At 37.7% G+C, this 22,057-nt stretch overlaps 1 protein-coding gene across 3 annotated transcripts in view; it reads left to right on the top strand.

Moving 5' to 3' along the window:
• The window catches only part of SORCS1 (sortilin related VPS10 domain containing receptor 1), a 711,184-nt gene that overhangs the window by 593,917 nt on the left and 95,210 nt on the right, over nucleotides 1–22,057 (top strand). For all 3 annotated transcript variants that reach the window (XM_069098910.1, XM_069098911.1, XM_069098909.1), the window contains exon 17: nucleotides 1,788–1,901. In XM_069098910.1, the coding sequence (XP_068955011.1) occupies nucleotides 1,788–1,901 (114 nt within the window). The remainder of the gene's footprint in view (nucleotides 1–1,787; nucleotides 1,902–22,057) is intronic.

The raw sequence follows: 22,057 nt of genomic DNA, 5'->3' as shown, positions 1-22,057 counted from the left end.
TTAATTAATGGTAACCATATTTCAGGAAGATTACTGACAAGGTAAAGATTTTCCCAACAGGAAGGTGTACAAAATTAAAAGTGTCATCAAGACTAATGACATATGAGAATTTGTTGAATGAATTGGGGCTAGTTAACCTAGAGAAGTGATCATTATGGTCTCCAGATATTTAAAGGCTTGTTATATGTAAGAAGAGTTGGACTTGTTTTCCATGTACCCAGAGGAAAGTACTAGGCACAAGGTGTAGAGGTTGCATAGTGGCAGTTTTTGTTTCAGTGTAAGGGAAAACTTTCTAATAAATAGAGTTATTCAAAAGAGAAATGGCCTGCCCCCAAAGGTATGACATTTCCTCCTCAATAATCAGTCTATCAGTAAACATTTATTAAGGACTTACTTTGTGCCAGAACTATGATAAGCACTGGATGATTAGACATTTTCAAGCCAAGGATGAATAACTCTTTCTTAGACGACTCTTTGTTCAGTCATGGATTGAATTAGATGGCTTCTGAATTTCCCTTCCAACTCTGGGATATTCAGTGAGTCTAAAATTGGGAGCAAAGAGTGTAATATTTTAACTGCTATAAAGAACATACCACAGAGCTTCTTGCCATTGTTCAGAACATTTCCCATGCTTAAAATGTGCCTTTGGTCCCCACCCCAACTTCGCTATTTAATCAATAAATATCTCCATCAATAAGCATATACTAAGCGATTTGTGAGAGGCACTGGGGGTGCAAAGACAGAAATGAAACAGACTGTCCATAAAGAACTTACATTCCATCATGAAGGACAAAATTTCCATAAATAAATTTGTTAAAAATAAATACAGAGTAAATACTTTGATATTTTACCAATTTCTTAATGCTGACTCAAAGTCTTGCCCCAATGGTTGCCATGTGAATCCCCCAAACCTCCTTTTCTGCTCTACTACTACCCAAATCAGAAGTTCTCCCTCTTACCTGAACTCCCAGTATAGTATGTACCTCTTGTGGAATTTAATGTATCCTACTCTTAAAATTAATTCTGTGTACACATCTCATACTCCCTGACATAAGCTAGAATGTGTTCTAAAGACAGTGATGTGGATGTTTCAGAGAGCTCAAATCATGCCATAAAAGAAATACACTAAAAGATTTGGGATATTAAGTCCAGAAACATTAAGCATTTCTATCATGTGGAAAAAGGGGATTAGATTTATTTTCTTTGAATCTAGAGGACCAAAAACTAGAAGCAACGGATGACAATTACAGAGAAATAGATTTTGTCTCAACATAAGGGGAAATATGCTTTGCTCTTTTTTCAATTAGAACTATCCTAAAATGTAACTGAAAGCCATTTAAACCTCCCTATGACAGGAAGTCTTTGAAACAGAAACTGAATGATCACTTTTTTTTTTTTTTTAGTGAAGGGATGTTGTTGAATTGGTTCATATTTCCATTATGTCTTAGATTGGATGAACTCTGGTCTCCTTCCAGTTCTTAAGGGTCTGGTATAAAATTATAGACTAGATATTGAGAGAAAGACATATAGATACGTGCATATGTATATGTAAATGTACGTGTATGTATTTATTGTGTATATGTGCATGTATGCGTGCCTGCTTCTTCTAGCACCAGACTTTCCACATAGTTGCTAGAAATTTGTTGAATGAATATTTGAATAATCAGATGGAAGGTGATCAGTAAATAAATAACAGTAATAAAAGTTAACTTTATCAATGGACTTCATAAAAGAAGACATCTTTTGGTTGTGTCTGAAAGGATTTCCATGTGCTCTTTCCCTCCCAGTGACTACGGCTATGAGCGGCACAGCAATGGTCAGTGCCTGCCAGCATTCTGGTTCAATCCATCCTCCCTCTCAAAAGATTGCAGTCTGGGACAGAGTTACCTCAACAGCACCGGGTGAGTGGGCTAATAGAATGCCCTTGAGAAGCTGACCTTTGCTATGTTCTGCTGGCGCCTGGAAATCAGGCTTCTGATCAAAGGGTGTTTGAAGACTTGTTTCAGCGTAGTATAATTTCTCTGACTTTGTCCCTTTTAATAATGTTGCAATGCTTTGCATTTATAGTACAACTTTCATCTGACAATTGTCAGATCCCAGTTGCATATAAAGAAGTGTGATGTGATCTTTGAGTAATAATAGTAATAAATAATTCTTTGCATAGATCTGATACTATCGCTTAATCTCTTCTGCCACATTTTATCCTTCCCTTAGTCCTATGAAGTAGGTAGAAGAGGTGGGCTTATCTCTACTTGCCCTATTAATAAAGAAGTAATAAAAAGGCCTGGCAATTTCTTCAAGGTTACATAGTTACTTAGAGAAATGTACCTCTCTGAGTCAGCCTAGAGGTGCCCTATGGCACAGACTGAGGCTTCTTGAGTTAAGAAGAAAAGACTTTCATTAGGCAGGGAGGCTTTTGTCATAGAGGAAACTAGAAGTCCAAATCCTGTCATGCAGAGCCAGAGATCAGTTGCCTGAGTTATGAGTTGCTAAGCAGAGAGGTCTGAGGTGGAAAGTAAAACCATGAAGCAGTATTAGATAATCAAAGTTTCCCATGGCATACAAGTAATATGATCTGGGTTATGTAAAAATAAATAGAGAAGTAACATTTGAGTTTTACAATGTGCATGGTCCAACCAATAGCACTGCATGTTTTGCACATGTATGCATGTTTGTTTAAGCTTTGAAGTTTGGTGCTAATCCAGCCTTCAGAGGAAAGAACACACAAGGAGAAAAAGACTTGTACCGAAGACAGTGGATTTCTTCTCACTACTAATCTTCAAGCATATGCTGGAAAGATAAGACTTAAAGATTAATTGTTAGGGATGTTAAAGAGAAAATTTATTGTTCAAGTACAGGTTGAATAAGATAGACCCCGAGTTCCTTTCCGAATCCGAGATGTGATGTTCAGTGAAAAACTGTGACAGTTTCTAGATTGTTGCTTCCCACATTAAAGTGCTCAGGTGTGGCCAGTGTTAAAGAAATTAGTTCTGAAGAGAGCCAGATTAAATCAAGTTGTACATTACCCTGAGGAAAAATTAGAAGGTGGTTAATCTCTTCCTAAAATGATCCTTTATTTAATACAAGGTGTCAGTCAACATGTTCTTTAAATAACAAACTCTCCCCAAATGCTTAGAAATACAAATTTACCAATTTTTTTTTTTTTTTGCAAAAAAATCCTTGTCTATTAAATGTATAGAAATTTAACTTAAGACTTTTCAGTAACATTCTATTGCTCAAAGCTAGGTACTCCCATATGCTAGTATACTAAGATGCCCTGAATTTATATCTAATCACAAGACCTTGAAGGCCCCTCATCAGACTCTGTAGTATTTTCCCTTATGTGTAGTGTCATGGGATATCCCAAGGCAATTCCTGACCCAGGAGGAATTAGCCTGATTGTTTATAGGAAACTATTAATTTTATGCCCCCTTTCCAAGATTTTCACTCATAGAGCTGAGAGTGTAGAATACACTGGGGAATGAGGATTTATGATTGAGCTCAGCCCTTGATAAAACACCTGCCATCGACCCCAGAGTCATCATTTTCACACACAAGGGCTGTCAGACTGGAGCAAGAGCTAGAATGCCCTATTGATCACTGATTGATTTCTTCCTGGCCAAGTACTAAGCACTTCAAATCAAGTGATCATTAGTTAGCACAGAGACCTAAAATTAGTTACATTCAAAAAGGTCCTCTCTGCTCCATTTCTTCCTGCTAATACCTGTAACCAAGTTAAGTTCTGTTTAAGAAAGGAGTGGTGGAAGAAGATTCTGTCTTTTGTAATGCCAGTACGTCTGTGGGCCCCAATTGTGTCTGGGCCCATTCTGTGCCAAGGATGTTATGAACTTTGAGTATTTAGGATTGGGCCTGAGCTCTGGTACCAGTAACATTGTCCAGCTGAATTTAAAATGAATTATTACTTCAGGCTTCTCATGGAGGGGAGGCAGGTAACTTAGTTCCCCATGAGAAAAGGTGTGCAGGTGAGCTATATAAGTATTGATAGTGAATAAAATTTCATCACTATTAGTTTGATCAATGTGACATTTGTATATACTAAGATGTATAGGAATATACCTTTATGCAGTTCTTTTTCTCAATTGATCATAGGATCACGACTTTAGAGCTGGGAATATTTTTTGAGATCATAGAGACCACACCCCTCATTTTATTTTATTTTTTAAAACGTTTTTTGGAGGAGGGGACAAGGCAGGGCAATTGGGGTCAACTGATTTGACCAAGGTCACACAGCTAGCAAATGTGTCAAGTGTTTGAGGCCAATTTTGAACTCAGGTCCTCCTGACTCTAGGACCAGTGTTCTATTCACTGCTCTACCTAGCTGCTCCTCCCTCATTTTATTGAGAAAACTGAGGCCCAGAAAGGTTTTAAATGACTTGTCCAAATTTATAAGCCTAAGAAACAGAATCGGAACCCAGGTCATAAAGTTTCAAATCCAGCAAGCTTTTCTTGGTACTATCCTAAATCTTCTAAAAGTCTAGAATTACATCAGTCTTTACATATAGACCCAAAGACACATTTACACATACTTTTGTCCAGTAAAATATTTCTTTCCTATTGTTTCTTAACCGGGGGGTGGGGAAGTTGCATATAGTAGGAAAGCTTAAATTAAGAAACCAACTAAAGTACAATTTAAGTACTGAATAATGTAGGTTTTCTTCATTTCAAGCAACCCAACAGAGCATTCTCCAGGGGGTAGCTCTTTTCCTAATATTAGCTTTGTGATCATCTCAGGAGCCAACTCTAAATGAGTTAAGAATGCTATTCAGAATATATATAGAGAGGATCTTTTTTCTATAGTATTTCCATAGGGATAACATGCATCTCTCTACAGAATATACTAGGCAACCAATGGGAAGGTTATATAGCAAACTGACTGCTCTTCAGGGCTCTTGTTTAATAAAGAGTGGAGATATTTACTGAGGGATTCTGAGAAATGAGTACAAATTATAGAAACAGCATATCATCAACATTAACAACTCTAGGGGAAAATGGTGCAAAATGAACTTCAGTATGTCAATGGATTTCCATAAATTGATGAAGATAGAAACCTGTAAGTATTTTTCTCTTGTCTATAGAGTTCTGTAAATTTTCCAATAGATGTCCTCTAAATATATTAGGGGTTTTGCTATTGTAATGTAATGCCAAGGAAAGGCAACTTCCCAAGGTTCAAAATACCAGCATAGGTGCTCTCCATTTTATTCAGTGACAAAAACCAAGAACAGAGAAGATCAAAACATGACATCATTCAAAATACAGCATTTACAAAGGGTGATTAAATAATCTCCAAGTACTACCCCACCCCAGGACCTTCCAATCATTCAATCAATTACAAAGTCTCTGTTCTAAATACTTCTCCACCCCTAGGCTGTACCTTCATTTGGTCCAGCACAAAGCACAAAAAGGTCAAAAGTTCCCCACCCCTGGATCACAATTGAATCTACCCCAGAGTTACATCAAGTTTAAGCACAGCACTTAATACCCAAATGGAGGTCTTTTCTTCATCTTGACAAGAGGCAAGTTCTCAGCAATCTTAGTTCCTGGGGAGACAAGGCTTAGCAAGGCCACAAGATACATTGCCAGTCCCCTCATTAATTCATCCTCTGTCTGTAGAACAGTCCTAGAACCCCTGAAAACATTAGCAAAACCCTCTCCCAGGATTTCTGTAAACATACAACAAGAAAATCCTTCTTCAGGGCTTCTGAACCAACAGAAAGGTTCCCAGATCCCTGCAACAACAGCACTGCCCTTCACCAGTGGACAGTATTCACTCTCTGTCTGCAGGACAGTCTCAGGGCTTCTTAACCAAAAGCCAGGTTCCAGAACTTCTTCAACAACAGGACTGTCTTTCACCAGTGGACAAATTTGGCAAAACAACATCAAAACAGACAGAGAAAGTACCAGCAAAACAGCCATGTCTCCTCAGTCCTTGGCAGCTCAGGGGGCATGTCTCAAAAGTCCAGGGCAATTCAAAGTGGCCTTCAGCAATCCTTCACAGTCTCTCTCTCTGCCTCCATGAGATGCTGCTTCCAAAAAGTTCTTCTGCCTCCTTCTTGTCTCTCCAAATCTACGTCACCAGCTCCTCCCAGTTCAGGACTCTCTTTTCAAGTCAACAAGTCCATCCCACAGGTGGGATTAACAAGCTCTGGGTTTTAACACAATCAGTTTGAAAACCAAGCCAATACAGGGGAATCTTTAATTGCCATTACTATCACAGCTATACATCTCTTGACATTTCATGGGTAGCAATGACATGCATGGGCAGTCTCTTATGCCTCATTCCTCTTTTCTGTTCATGCATATTTTTGATAATATATTTTATGGCACTTGATATATAAACATCTTTATATATTTAGCCTACTTACCATGCCATTGCCTTTTGATTGATACATAATTTTGAATCCTTGAAATTGTGATAATCTATGATTCTAAAAATACAACATCATTAAAAGAATGGGAAAATGGACAAGATCTGAGATTTTCTTGGTATAGGACATTCCCAATGCAGAAATACCTTATAAATGTAGGTTGATACCTTTTCTGCAACATACTTTTTTACTCTTAGAAGGCTACCTGGAACTCTTACAAGTTTTGACACCTAGGAAATAGTGAACTTGAAAAGATATGTTAGTGCTGTTTGGATGGAGATTCTTAGAGATGTTGAAAATGCCACAATTTCTCAAAATTGGTCCCACCTTCTCTTTCTCTTTTAAGGTCCTGGACTTAATCCATTCAATATCTATGGCATCAGTCTAAGACATAGCATGTCCCCAAAGTCTTACTGCAGTTTTAATTCTTTAAAAACATCAAAAGCATACATCATACATATAAACTTTCAAAAGTGTGGAAAGTTTAACTATTTAGTTTTCTTGTATTTTTGTGAATTTTGAATAATTAGTTTTAAATTTTAACAAGACAGGACACCCTGGCATTATCCATTGCTTGTGTGGCAGTTTCTTGATGATGTTTCTCATCTTGACAAACTGGAAGAGAAGGTCTTCTTGCTTGGCTATCTTGGACATCTGTTCTATCTTCATTATACTTTTTTTTTTCTTGTGGAGTGGGTCACATTAAAACTTTTATGTATGGGGGGTGGGTAGGTGGTGCAGTGAATAGAGCACCGGTCCTGGAGTCAGGAGGACCTGAGTTCAAATGCAGCCCTCAGACACTTAACATTTACTAGTTGTGTGACCTTGGGCAAGTGACTTAACCCCAATTGCCCTGCCTTCCCCCCTCCAAAAAAAGCAAAAAAAAAAAAAAACCAAACTTTTAATGTATGTATCAAAACCTATTATTTGGATTATTTGAACATTAAGATCACAAATGAAATCCTTTTAGTCACTGAACAGCAGATAATCAGTTTTACAAAGCTTGAAAATACACTAGAGCACAAGATGGTGATTATATTCAATGTTAATAAGAAACATCAATTTTTTAAAAAACACACAAATAACCTTTCAAATATTGAATTTTTTTGTAAGTTTGTAGTATATATTTCTGAAGTTATTAAAACTTAAAACTGCACTAAGAATTTGGGATACAGTATGTTTTAATGAACCATATCAATGTTCATCTTATTGCATTTCATAGTTAGGACAATAGGAACTCTTCATCTATTTTGATTTTCATGTGTATATATTTATAATGATGATGATGATAGCTGAAATTGTTGTAGTGCTTCAAAATTGACAAAGCATTTTAAATGTATGTCCTGTTTGATAGTGATGAGTACACTATAAGATATGATAGTACTTAATAGATATTCATTTTACAGAGGAGGAAATTGAGACTGAGAAAGGTTAAGTGACTTGTATAAGGTCACACAACTGCAAAAACCTATGGTTACAAATTGAACTTGAGTCTTCCTAAATCCACTTCAAGCACTCTTTCCACCATGCTACAGTACCTAACAGTTTGGCTGAACTCTTTCAAGTGAGTATAGATCCCATTCACTAGGCTCCGTGATGTTTGGGGATTGGAGGCAGTTCTGACAAGGTCATCCATAGACAAGAACATCTTTAGGACCCCTACACCTATCAGAATACTTCTCCCCTTTGTATAGAAAACTGGATACCCCCCATAAAGTGATAAATACCATTGGATATTTTATGACCTCTTGCATTGAGGTCATAAAATCTCTTGATATATCATAATATCTCTTGATATTAACATTATTATACAATCATTATATAATGATATATTATTATACCGTGTTTCCCCAATAATAAGACCTATCCCGAAAATAAGCCCTCCCCTTACTGTGTAAGATTCCTCTAAAATAAGTCCTCCCCCGAAAATAAGCCCTATTGAGATTGCTACTGTAGTGAAGGTGATCCCCTGCGCTACACACTACATTATGGTACCCTCTGTATGCAGTGTCTCCCCCCCCCCCGTGAAACACACGCCGCGCTCTGAGCTGCATCCAATCAGAGCTGCAGCAGTGAGCGCGTCATCCTGTTCTTCCCCAGTGATTTGCTTGCTGGCACCATTGAGAGCAGTGCCGCGGAGGAGAGCTGAGGCAGGACAACATAAGCCCTCCCCTGAAAATAAGCCCTCTGGTGTTTTTCTTTCCAAAAAAAAATAATAAGACAGTGTCTTATTATCGGGGAAACACGGTAGGACATATATGATATATAATAACACCTCAATATTTTATATGTATATAATATTACATAAAATTATATATTAAAAACTAAAGGACTGTTAAAGAAAACTGTTAAAGAATCTTGTATTTTACCATATGTAAGGAGTCACTTTACTAGAGGAGAGTCTTTCAGGCCTCATTTCTGACTTTCTGAATAAAAATCTTTTTAAATAATGAGCAAAAAATAAACACAGTAAAATTTTGTATTCTTTGCATCTTTCAGTTCATCATATGACTATAAAGATATGGTCTTCTATAAAATATCATTTGTGAAAGCCTGTCAGTTCCAAGGATATCCTTGATGCATGTGTAAATTATTTTCATAAAGATTTTGTAGCAATGGAAAAGTAGTCATATAAATCAGTATTTATTGATATCCTCTAGATCTCCTTGTTTGTGTAGTAATAACATCTGAAGTTTTTTTCTAATTGTTTGGCATCTTAACAACTTTCAGACATCATAAGAATTGATCCTTTTACGTGCTTAAAATTGTGTCAACAACACCATGTACCTTCTGAGGATATATATGGTCATATCCAACATCTGTTTTCTTTTTTTAATTTTTGGAGGGAGGAAAGCAGGGAAACTGGGGTCAAGTGACTTGCCCAAGGTCACCTGGCTAGTAAGTGTTAAGCATCTGAGAACTTAGGTCCTCCTGACTCCAGGGCTGGTGCTCTGTTCACTGCACCATCTTGCCTCCCTGCAGCAACTCTTTAAGTTGTTGCTACTTTCTTAAACAACACTTTGGAACTATAATATGAAGACCACATTTGGGTGTTCCACTGTCAATATCAGTGGAGAAAACCAATTATATAAAAATTTTGATATATCGTTTGCATCTTTTGTTCTTCCATTTCTGTGAAGGAAATCTGGTTTAATCATGCCTAGCACAAAACTTGATAAAACCTCTCTTTCCCCCTTACTGCTTCTCAGTGTTTTAGTCAGCAGATATCCAAAGATTCTCTCCATCCTTCTCCCTGCAATTTTTCACTTGAGTTTATATTATGAACTAGTGTTTCTCTCATCTGCCATATCTCTGCTTGGCAAGAAGGCCAGTCTCACCCAGGTTAAGATGTTTTATTGACTCATTTGGCCTCCTCAGTCTGGTGTCTATTTTAACATGTGATGAAACTTTCTGCGAAATAATGAGAGAGTCCATGTTGGAGTTTGGTTTCTTTTTCTCCTTCCTAATTTTCTACTTTAATAGCTTGTTTAAAAATATCAGTTTGGGATTGGCTCCTTACATATGGTACTTTGCCACATAAACAGAAGGGGACCATACAGATCTGAAAGCCATTTGCATTTTTTTTCTTTTTGATGGATTGCTGTAGCCAATCAACTCATTACCTAGTGGACAGCATATCAGTAATGAGTTTCTCTGGATTTATTTAGGCTGACTCTTGAAAAGAAATCTCTGGGTATGTACTCAAAGCTTTTCAATCTTAATAGAACCTGTCAGAGTTTGTAATTCTTTGCCATAGCCTTTGAGAACTCATAGTTATACTATGGGTTCCTCCATGCCATAACAGCATTTCAGAGTAAAGTTCCTGAATGTGAACTTCCCTAATGGGGGCTTGGACATAGACAGATAGATAGATAGATAGATAGAGAAATTTATTAAGTCTTACTGTATTCTAGTTAATCTTGGTGTTACAAATACAACCAAAAATGGCAATACCCACCCTCAAGAAATTTGTATTTTAATGGAAAGGACAGCAAATAAAAAATCTAGAAAGTGAGTGTGTGGGGGTGGGGAAGGTAGAGTGGTTCAAGATGAAATGGTTGGAGACAGTCATAAAGCCATAGAGAAAAGGTAGAAGTAAAAACAGGACAGAAGTGAGCATGAATGGCCTAAGTACTCTATGAAGAGTAATGCCTAGCAGGCACTCAGCAATTAGAGGAGGGTTTATAGGATTGGAAACATTTTAATGATAAGAGAAGACTATAAGCACAGTAGTGTAAGAGTTAGACTCAGGAGATCAAGGAAGCAATTTGTCCTTTAGCCTTATATCCTATTCTCTCTCAAGTTGACCCTATTTATAGCACTCTTTATGCATAGTGGTACTAGCACGAATGCAATATTCACAGTGTCAGTGGTCACTATAAATATGCCTACATAATGGTCAATTGCAAAATATAACAGACTCTCCATATATATGAAAGAAGTAAAACATTTATTCAGACATTAGAAAACTGAATCCCAAAACCAGTGAACTGATTTCCATCATAGCAGCAAAGAAGTTAATAAGCCATAACAGCACAGAGATCCACAGCATCCTTCAGCCTTCCCTCAAACCAACATTTACTCACAAGCCTAACTGTCTCCTTTAGATGTGTCCTCTCCTCCCTCCAGGCTAACTGCCCTGACTCCCAGCTTCCTGTGGGCTCTGCTCTGCCCTTCAGCAAATTCCTCCCATCATAGGCTCCATGTGATTGTATTCAGCCTATTAGGGGACAGAGTTTGTTTTCAAAGTAGGGAAGGTATTCAAATTCCCATTACTATTACATTTGACACCAAGATCTTTCATGTCCCTTACATAGCAAAAATGCATTAACAATACATTTCATTACACAGACTAATGAGAGTTTAGGGGTAACTGGTGTCAACAGAACTTTGAAACAATATAATAGGGATAATAGAAAATAAGCACATAAATATATATTAGGGTGGGGACTTGGGCACAAGCACCCCATCTTCCCCCCATGGAACCAATGGGGCTCAAAATCTTGGGTTAAGGGGCAAAGATTTATTCTCCATAGCTGCTTCCAGCTGAAATTGAATGTAGAGCTGTCCATGCCCCAAGAGGTCTCATTCAAGAGGTCAGTTCTTTAGCTGACATCTGGAGCTCAGTTGATGCCATGTCCAGGAGGTCCTATTAGAAAGAACTGTTCTTTAGCTGGCATCTGGAGCTCAGGTGATGCCAGGTCCAGGGGTGACACATCACAGTCATGGATGGGGTTGACATCTGGCTTAAGTGATCAAGCATCTGCAGGTGAAGGGTACTAAACTTGCAGGAAACAAATCTCATAATCAAGTTTAACAGAGAAAAATCCAAAAAGAAAGAAATATAGGGTCAGTCATGCTTCTGAAATCCATGAACGCATTATCATAGCCTCTTTTTCCATCATAGTAGCCGAGAAGTTAGTAAGCTGTAACAGCACAGAGCCACAGCATCCTTTAACCTTCTCACAAACCAACATTTTCTCACAAGCCTGTCTCCCTTGGATGCATCCTCTCCTCCCTCCAGTCTAGCTGTTCTGACTCCCAGCTTCCTGTTGGCTATGCTCCACCCTTCAGCAAACTCCTCCCACTACAGGCTCCATGTGATTTCATTCAGCCTATTAGGGGACAGGGTCTATTTTCAAAGGAGGGAAGGTCTTCAAATTCCCTTAGGCTTATTATGGGGCAGGGAAGGTCTTCAAATTCCCATTACATCTGATATTCACCAAACTTGAATTATCAGTGTGCATCAAGAAAAATAATGACTCTGAACTCTAGGACATGTAGCCAATGGAACTTCACATGGCACAGCTTATTTCTATAATCTTGGTTGTGGGGGCTCAAAGAGTATTTCTTCTAGCATTGAACCTTGCTCATGAAAAATGCTGAATAAATGCTTATTGATTTGCAGGATATTAACTCAGAGAAGTTACAATTTCCCTTGAATGTTGCTTTCTGACCTATAGTTGTGTCAGCTTTGCCTGGAACCTACTGGTGGTCACAGTGAAAGGTGTATTTGCTCACATTTCTCAGTTGTCTTAATCTGAAGCGCAATATGATTTACATCCCATGAATCCCTCTTCCATCATTTAGTAATTTAATAGGATGGGTATGGATAATAGAGATAATTAATTTATTTCAATCAACAAGCACATACTTTGTGACACACAGTGCCAAGTTCTAGGGATAAAAGTATGTCAAAAACACAAAAACAGTCATTTCTTTCGGGAAACACATATTCTAAGAGGGGAGATAACATAGTAACTAAATGGGAATTATGAGATATAGAAGGAGCAAAAGGAAAGCATCCATAGGGTGGCTGGAGGAAAGAAGGCCTCCTGTAGAAGGTAGCATTTGAGCTGAATCTTGCAGGAATCCAAGGATGTAAGAGGTGGAGGTGAAAAGAGAGAGAGATTCCAAGCATGGGAGGAAATCAAAGACATAGGAAAAGGAAATGATTTCCCAAGGTCCAATAGCTGATAAGTCATTTTTTTTTTCCAGGGCTAGCATGCAACTTTCCTGAGAACTAATCCAGGCAACGTTTTATGACAGATCATTCTCAAACTTTACCTAATAACTATTCTTGTATCTCTTCTACTATCGGGTGCTAGAGGAATATTACATCTAGAGGAACAGACAGAGAACAAACTGAAAAGATAAATGTATGATTTATGATGCCTGCTGGATGTCATCTATTTATATAAATCTATAAATATATTCTAAAGATTTACATAAATGACTGGGTGGTACATCCATAATGATTCATTAAGGAAGTTGCTATAATGACATTTGGGGGAAATAAATGCCTAACCTTCAAGGCTTGTATCAAGAAAGGCACCTGGAGGCCTTCCAAAATCAGAAACAAAATCCTGGATTGCACAGTCTGAAAACTGACTCAGTGTTGTGTTTCTGGCATTCTTATAATCTATTAACAAATCTAATAGGCCAGGCAGGGTACCTATTTTACTAGATCTAGAGCCCTGGAGAATCTTATTTACCGTTTAATGGACACAGAACTAATTTTATGCTTATTCAAAGGACAGGGGATAGATGTAAGACCTGAGATTTCCTTACAACAGAGAACTCACAGAACCATCTACCAAGTCAAGGTGGCAACTTTTTCCAATTTACAATCTTTAAGAATGGTCTCGTACACAAGAAGTTTAAGAGACTTGCTCAGGGTGACAAAGCTAGTATTTGTCAATCACAAGACTTCAGACTAGGTTGTTCTGGCTCTGAGACCAGCTTTCTGTCTGCAACCTATGCTGTTTTTTTTTATCAGTATTGATGGCAGAGATAGCCAACTGCACAATCATGTGAAGAGTACTGGATTTGGAGTCAGAGAACCTGAGTGTAAAGTCTAGGTCTACCTCATAATACCTGTGTGAGCTTGGGAAATCATTTGACCTTCTTGTCTTTCAGTTTCTTCAGCTTGGAAGTAGAAGGAGGGATTGTGCTACATGGTTTCTACCTGTCCTTTTGGATATAAATATATGATTCTTATACCATCTTTAATTTCACATGGAGTTAATTTTTATGTTGAATTGCCAGTTCAGAAGAAGGATCATGGGCAAGTCAGAGTATTTCTCTAGGTCCTAGTTTCTTCATTGAAAAAAAATGACGGACCTAAATGATCTCTAAAGTTTCTTCCTGCTTAAAACAAATACTAAACTGAAGATAGTCTGTGTAGTTTAATACCTCTCTTTAAACTGTAAAACAGAACAAGATAAAACTCTATCACATGTTCCTGCAATCTCCTGGTCCCATAGGTATTGAACTACTCTCTTTATAGATTTGCTACAGCTGTCCAATTATCATTAGTGGCCAGTCTGTCCTCAGCTCATCAAATGTGTTGATCTCCATTCTGGCCATCTATATGTGTCTATATCAGTCTGGCCCAGCTAATCAGCGCTTCAGGTTTCCAAGGTACAGTAAAGATAATTAGTAATCACAAATGCAGGACATCTTTCCTATTTGTAATATCAAGACAGGATAATCTCTTAAAGGCTAATCTGTTTGCAGGTAGCAATTTCCACTGGTTTCCATCACAACCAGACATCTCAAGAGAAATCCCACAGAGGCCAGTTAGCTTCACAGCATTTAATCAAACAACTCACAAAAAGACATGGAGAAAATGGCTAAAATGGCTCCCTTCACTACATTTCCCTGTACCTAGAATGCATTTCCACCATTTGAAATCCCAACCAATCTTCCAAATCCAGCCCCAAAGCTACCTATACATGTGGCCCTCTAGGTTCTCAAGTGCAATCCTTTGATTGAATCCAAACTTCACAGAACAAAACTCCTTAAGAAAAGGACATATATATATATATATGCAGATATATATGTATATGTGTGTGTGTATAATTATATACCATAAAGACTTTCATGATTTCCCTGTCCCACCCCTAACTGAAAATGAGATTGCCCTTTCTTTTGAACTCTCTTGGCATATCTTATTTCTTTTATGTATCTTCATTTTCTATACAAGCATTGTTAACTTTCTGTGTGTATGTGTCATAGACTCCTTTGATGACCTACTGAAACCTATGGACCACTTCTCAGAATGTTTTTAATTACATAAAATAAGACACATATGATTACAAAGGAAACCCATTGAATTGAAATACAAAATTTTCAAAAAAAAAAAAACCTTTAAAATGTTTGAATTGGGGTGGCTAGGTAGTGCAGTGAATAGAGCACCAGCCCTGGAATAAGGAGGACCTGAGTTCAAATCCGGCCTCAGACACTTTAACTAAAAACACACACACACACACACACACACACACACACACAAACTAGCTGTGTTACCTTGGGCAAGTCACTTAACCCCAATTGCCCTCCAAAAACAAACAAAAAAAGTTTGCATACCTCAAGTTAATAACCTCTCTTGTCTACTGTGTATTATAACTCTTTATGGTCTTGTTTTCTTTCTTAATAGATTGTAGTTTCCTGGTAGGCAGGAACCATATCATTCTCATCTTTTTCAGTTTTCATAGCACCTATCAAAGTGCCTTCTTTGTTTTGAGCATTTAGTAAAAGTTTTGTTGTTGATGTAGATGTTACATAGTATTTAACTATTTGTAAGGATATGTATATAACTTTATAATGTATTGTAAGTCAAATTCAAGCTAACAGTGTAGGTCTTGTCCTCAAGGTGCTTAGATTCGTAGGTGGCATACATTGGGTATACTGAACATCTTCATTTTTCTCCAGAGAAAATGAAGGAGGACCATAGTCTAAATTTAGGTGTATAGAGTATAGATATCATGCCAGACTTATTTTCAATCTCCAAAGAGCCTCAAAAGGGAGGAAGGACTGCCAAAGGGAGACAAGCTGCAGAGTGGAGTCAGAGGAAGGCATAGAAACTCAGGAGGTGTCAGGGGAATATCATCCTGAGAGAGATGCAGTTATCAGTGAAAAATCAGACATACAGAAGTAAAAGAAGCTCCGTACTGATGAGCCTTTCCTACCTTAATATCAAAGGTACATTTACAGAGTATTTCTTTTTCTGTTACAATACAAAGGCTCCCTTGCCATTACAAAGCATTTTCCACCCTCTCCCACTTCCCCCAGCAGATTGAAGTATGCTTTACCAACTAAATGCATCCCAATAATAATCAGTGTTTAGGTCCAACATGAGCATAAGTTCCCTTGTTATTACTGAGGTAGCAGCCCCATTTAATGACATATTAAATGTATTATTCATTTATGTAACTCTCAAACAGGAGGTAGCTGTTAAGACAAAAATAGAATCATTCTATAGCATAGAAAACAGGTATATGCTGACTAGTGTAAATGAACTCTCTATTTTTGAACAATTTTCTTCTAAATTTCAGAGCCAGGTATGTTCAGGCTAATGCAATGTTCTTTTCAGGTGGGAAATGCAATTATTTCAGAGTGGTTTTTAATTGGCTTTTTTGTTTCGTTTTTTCTTTTTCTTTTTCCAATTGACATCCTTCTCCTGTGAGGCATATAACTGGGTGGAGGTAGGGATGGTATTTTGCTTTGCTTTTAAGCAGAGCTCCTATTGTTTCATGTAAAGAATCCTAATCATGCATTGACTGAGATGGTGTCAGATCCAAGAAAGCCAATCAATCAGTAAATATTTACTAGTCATATACTATATGTGGAATGCTAGCTTAGGGACTAAGTGATAGTATTTAGGCAGGTCATAATCTGGCATATCTGAAATTGATTCTCACTAATGGGGAGAGGAACATGATATTCCTGGGCATAGAAATGATTGGAACCCTAGTGGAAAGTGACCAATCCCTCCTAGAATTTGTGATAGAGGAAAGGACTATTCATAGTCTGATTTGTACCTTAGGTTTTGAGAGAGCAGATTCCAAAAAAGTTCAGAGGAAAGATAGGTAGGATCCCATGGTTTAAATTTTACAGGGGAAGTTAGCTCAGGAGTGATGGGAAATGCTTAAGAATCAAATCTGAAGACAAAAGAGGGGTCAATTAAAATAAGAAGAAAGGATTTATCTGATGGGACAAATATGGGTGCGCAGGGAACTCATCAACCAATTTAGGTTTTGTTTTTAAAAAGCAATGGACAGAAGATGTAAACAATGTCAAATAATGCAGGAAATATACATAAATGTGTATATATGTACATGTATAGTGTATATGTACAGTTCTGTGTATACATATGTGTGTATATGAAAGAGAGACAGAGTAAGAGCATGTCCTAGTCAAAATAAGCCAGGATGGCTAATGTTTGGTATGAATTAAAGGCTGGCAATTAAAACTAAGTGCAATGAAGAAGGGTTTTCTTAACTTTATTGGGAGAAAAAGGAGAATCAAAACAGAGATAGAAACCTTGGGATAGATGTGGCAGTGATCACTGACAGCAGAGAGGATGCACCTGTTTGGTATTTTATTTCTGTTTTCTTTGCCAAAGAGAATGGGACTACAACGTATAGAATTAGTATGGCTAAATGGGCATTGATACCCAAGATAACTAATAAAAGTAAGAAGGTACCCAATCCCCCTTTATTAATTCAAGTCATCTGGCCCAGATCTACTAGCACCTAACATTCTGAAAGAAGCATGAGATAGAATCACTAAGCCACTGTCCATGATAATTTGAAAGATCATGGAAAATAGGAGAGGTACCATAAGATTAGAGATGAGCAAATATTGCACTGATTTTCAGAAGAGAAGAGTCTGCAAATTATAGTCTAATAATCTTGACATTGATTTGTGAGAAAATTCTCAAATGCATTATTGAAGAGATGGTAAACTACTAAAAAAGGGAAGTAGAAGTTACAAAGATCCAGCATGGTTTCATCAAGGACAAGTCATACCAGGAGATCTTAATGCACTAGAACATTGGGTTAAATATTATAAGACAAATACTTTGAGTCTGTGTTAGGTATTGATATATTGGCTTTGTGACCCTGGATAAATGATGTAACCAATTAAAGTCTCAGGTAACTAGAAACTGAAGATAATTCACCAATTTGCATTGGTTTGGAAAGTTCCTCTTTTGCAACTCTCTATAGTAGAAGAAATCAGAGTAAAAACAAATCAAGTGAATGAATGAATGAATACATGCATGAATGAATGAATAAGATAAGACTAAAAAACCCAGATAGTGCCAGGTTGTGGAGGGCCAAGAAAAGGCCATGGGCTCAGGAGTTCCCTAAAGAGCCTATCGAAAATTTTAAACAGAGGAATGAGATGACCAGATCTATGTGTAATGAAGATTATTTGGACAGAGATATGAAGAAAGAATTGCAGGTTAGAAGACCTCTGGTTAGATTATTGTCCAGATGAACAGTTATGGACAAATTAGAGGAAGTGACAAAAGGTTATTATAGTAATTATCTGTAATAACTTTGTGAATGTTATTACAGAGATGAAATTGATAGAACTTGGTAGTGGAATAGATATGAAAGGTAAAAGAGAGGGAAGAATCACATATGGCAATGAATATGAGAGACCAAGTGAATGGGGGTTCTTTGAACAAGAATTGTGATGCTAGGAGAAAGAATAAACTTGGAAAGAAAAAGAATGAACACTTTTCTGGACTTAGGATGATAGATCTTGAGCTGAAAGGACCTTGCAAGGTGATCTAATCCAAACTTCCCAGGAAATCAGTCAACAAGTATTTATTGAGAGCCGACTGTGTGCCTAGCACAGTGCTAAATGCCTCACCTTTTCCTGATTCTAGTTCTAGCCATCTACCCACTGCTCTAACAGCCCCAGAAAAGGGAGGAAGGAAACTCACATTTGTTAAGTGTTTCCGATGTGCTAGGTACTATGATAGTCCTTAGGACCATCTAGGTCCTTGGTTGAAGAATTTTGACTGAGTCCAAGTTTTACAGAACAAATTATTATATTAAGGGAATTTGTTCTGTGAAGTTTGGATTTAGCCAAAGCGTTGTACTTGAGGACCTAGAGGGCCAAAGGTGGCCTTGAGGCTGCAGGTTACCCACATCTGCATACTAAATTCTGGGGATACAAACACAAGCAAAAAGAAAGATAGTTCCTGCCCTCAGTGAGCTTACATTCTAATGAAGGAAGATAACACACAAAAGGAATTTGGAAAGCAAAGTAGAGCAGAGATGGTTTAGGAGTCCAGAAAATTAGGAACAGGTCCAAGAAGGTAATGAGGGCAGGATAGACTATGGCCCTCAAAAAAAAAAAAAAACCTCTAGGAGAAACTCCTCAGTGGGGCAAGAAGGGCAGGTCTTGTGGAGGAATGTTCTAGGGTGAAGAGACTGAAAGGGTGGCAGACTATTCTAGGGCAAGGAGACCCCAGGTACTGAAGGGAGCTCTAGGATTATATGTGTTAGAGACATAATTTTTAAGTCCAGACATTCAGGAAGGAGTAGGACTGGGAGAGGAGAGATATGGAAGAGTAGCTGAATGGAACAGAGGGGTCAAGAAGAAACTTTATCGGAATTGGAAAGAACAAAACATATTTCTTGGTATATGGTAAAGAATCAGTTGCTTAATGTGATGATCCAGTTCAATTCAGGAAATAATTTATTTGGTATTTCCTAAATTTAGCACCTTATGCCAGTTGCTACAGGAAAATCCACATGAAGGATTAGGGCCCTTCCCTCTATTAATTGATAATTAGTTAGAAAGCTGTGTCATGTGTCCAAACAAATATAATAATAATTTTAAAATTATTGGTTATAGCAGAAGATTTATGTGTATGAGAACCATATGATATAGTGATAGAGAATTAGCTTAGGGCCAGATTTTGGTGATCCTTGTGAACGTCAAAATAAGGAATTTGGATTTTATGCATAAGGTAATAGAGAACAAAATGATAGACTAAGAGGAAGGAATTGTCATGATGACAATAAAGTTGTCAGATAATTAGTCTGTCGTTACTAAGCAATGTGGATTAGAGGAGAGGGAGCCTGATGACAAGGAGGTAAGTTAGGAGGTTATAGCAATATCACAGCCAGGTAATCAGCAGAAAGAAAGATGGTGGCATTGAGAACGAAAAGTAATGAAAATGAAAAACATTGATAAGGACCTGACAGGATTTGATGACTGATTATACATGGAGAAATGGAAAGTGGAAGAAGACAGAAAGAAAATGTGAAGTAGAAATACCAAGTTGGGGATTATTCATTTAGAGGAAATAGTCACACACAGAGAGAATGGATGATGTTTTAGAGGGAGGAAGTATAGCAAGAAAAGATCAGAGGATTGAGTCTTCAACCTTGGGTGATTCTCACAGTTAGATAGGAGGTAAAGGAGGAGTAGGCAATGAAATAGAGAAAGAATTTTTAGTGAGAGAGGACAACTTATAGTAGTTTCATAGAAGGCAAGCGAGGTGATAGGATCATAAAAATGATTGATGGTTTGGGACAGTATAGAGAGGACAAGAAAATGTCAGGAAACTAAGTAAATTCTATTGGAGTTGATGATTCAGAGGTCATTGGTTAGGTTTGAATAGAATGGAAGGAATAGAAGCCAGGTTTGGGGATATTTAAGAAGGAAGTGAATTCGATTTCTTTTAAATTGTTTTTCTCTGCCAATAGCCTTCATAGGACCTTGTTACCCCACAGACAATCTTAATGCCATAGAGTTAACTCCCTCCCAGCATGTGTCTGCTTTGCTATTAATCTAGGTAGGATCAGCCAAAGACACAGAGCATTGTTCTTGCAGAAGCAGAGTGAATCTGGGAGAAGGTAGTATTTTCTGAATATGGGTGGATCACATTCTTCAGCTCAATTGTTTCAGTTACTTAAACTCAACTTCCATTAATGGGATGTATTTGCTCTTTGAAACCTGTTGGATATACCATGATTACTTTCACTTTCAAGTCCTTGCTTATGTAGTTCCTTTCTCTTCCCTCTACCTAGATAACTTCTACCCCATAAGGTCTGACTCAAGTCCCACCACTTCCACTCTCCCATAAAACCTTCCCTGACTGACTTCATCTCCTCCCTGCTCTGACAGCTCATAGTACACATAATAATACTCCTCTAGAGCCTTTATGTTTTTCTGTAGTTCATTTATTCATTCTTCCAGTCATCCATCCATTCACCAATACATCCATTCATTTGATACAATTGTTAGGCACCAGGTATTTGCAATGCATTGTGCTGCTAAGAATATAGAACTATAATAAAATATAGTCACTTTCCTCAAGGAACTTGGGATCTAGTAGTAAATATCTGATATGAGCACAGATCAGCACATAAATCAAATAATATTTCAAAAGAGGGGAACAATATGCAGTGAGATGGTTTTATTCCAATTAAATAGTTCAACAAACATTTGTTGTATGCTTATTGTGTTCAAGGCATTATGCTGTGTCTGAGGATTACAAAGATGCAAATCAAAGTCCACCACTCCTTAACGACCTTCCATTTTGCTAGAGGATTATGGAATCAATAAGTATAAAGCTAGATAATAAGCAAAAATATTAAAGGAGAAATTCATACAAAGTTCTCTAGGAAAGGGATAGGGATTTCATTAGCATAGAGAAAGATGAGGAAATGCCCTCTCCTAGAACAGTTTTATAGGTTCTATGCCATTTACAATCGTAATGAGTTTTATAGAGAACTGAGAGGTTAAATAAATTGTCCAGAGTGACAAAACCAGAGATAGGAGTAGAGCCCACTTCTTCCTGGCTCTGAAGGCAGCTTTCTATGCAATATACCCATCTGCTCTAAGGAAACTGTGGCAAAGGAAAGTTGTATCACCTTTCTGAGCCTGTTTCCTAATCAGTGAAATAAGGAGGTTTAACATGATTACTCTTTTTTTTTCTTTTTGGAGGGGGGAGGGCAGGGCAATTGGGGTTAAGTGACTTGCCCAAGGTCACATTGCTAGTAAGTGTGTCAAGTGTCTGAGGCCAGATTTGAACTCAGGTCTTCCTGACTCCAGGGCCAGTGCTCTATTCACTGTGCCACCTAGCTGCACCACATGATTACTCTTAAGGTCCTCTATATTCATGATTCAGCTCTATTATTATTATTAAGGTCAGTTCTATATTCGTGATTCTAAAGACAGTGTCTGCTGTATCTTCTCTTTCCCACAGTGCAACATAAAATGTAGGCACCCAGTAAGTGTATGATAAATGTCCCTGGAAGGAAGGGAGGAAGGAAAGAAGGAAGGAAGGAAGGGAGGGAGAGAGGGAGGAAAGAAGGAAGGAAGGAAGGAAGGAAGGAAGGAAGGAAGGAAGGAAGGAA

Source organism: Petaurus breviceps, unplaced genomic scaffold (assembly GCF_028583685.1).
Source record: "Petaurus breviceps papuanus isolate PSGF00001 unplaced genomic scaffold, PetGlider_PUasm1.0 37, whole genome shotgun sequence".
Classification (NCBI taxonomy): Eukaryota; Metazoa; Chordata; class Mammalia; order Diprotodontia; family Petauridae; genus Petaurus; species Petaurus breviceps.
The sequence above is the reverse complement of the archived record's forward strand: the minus strand, read 5'-3'. Positions and strand labels throughout refer to the sequence as shown.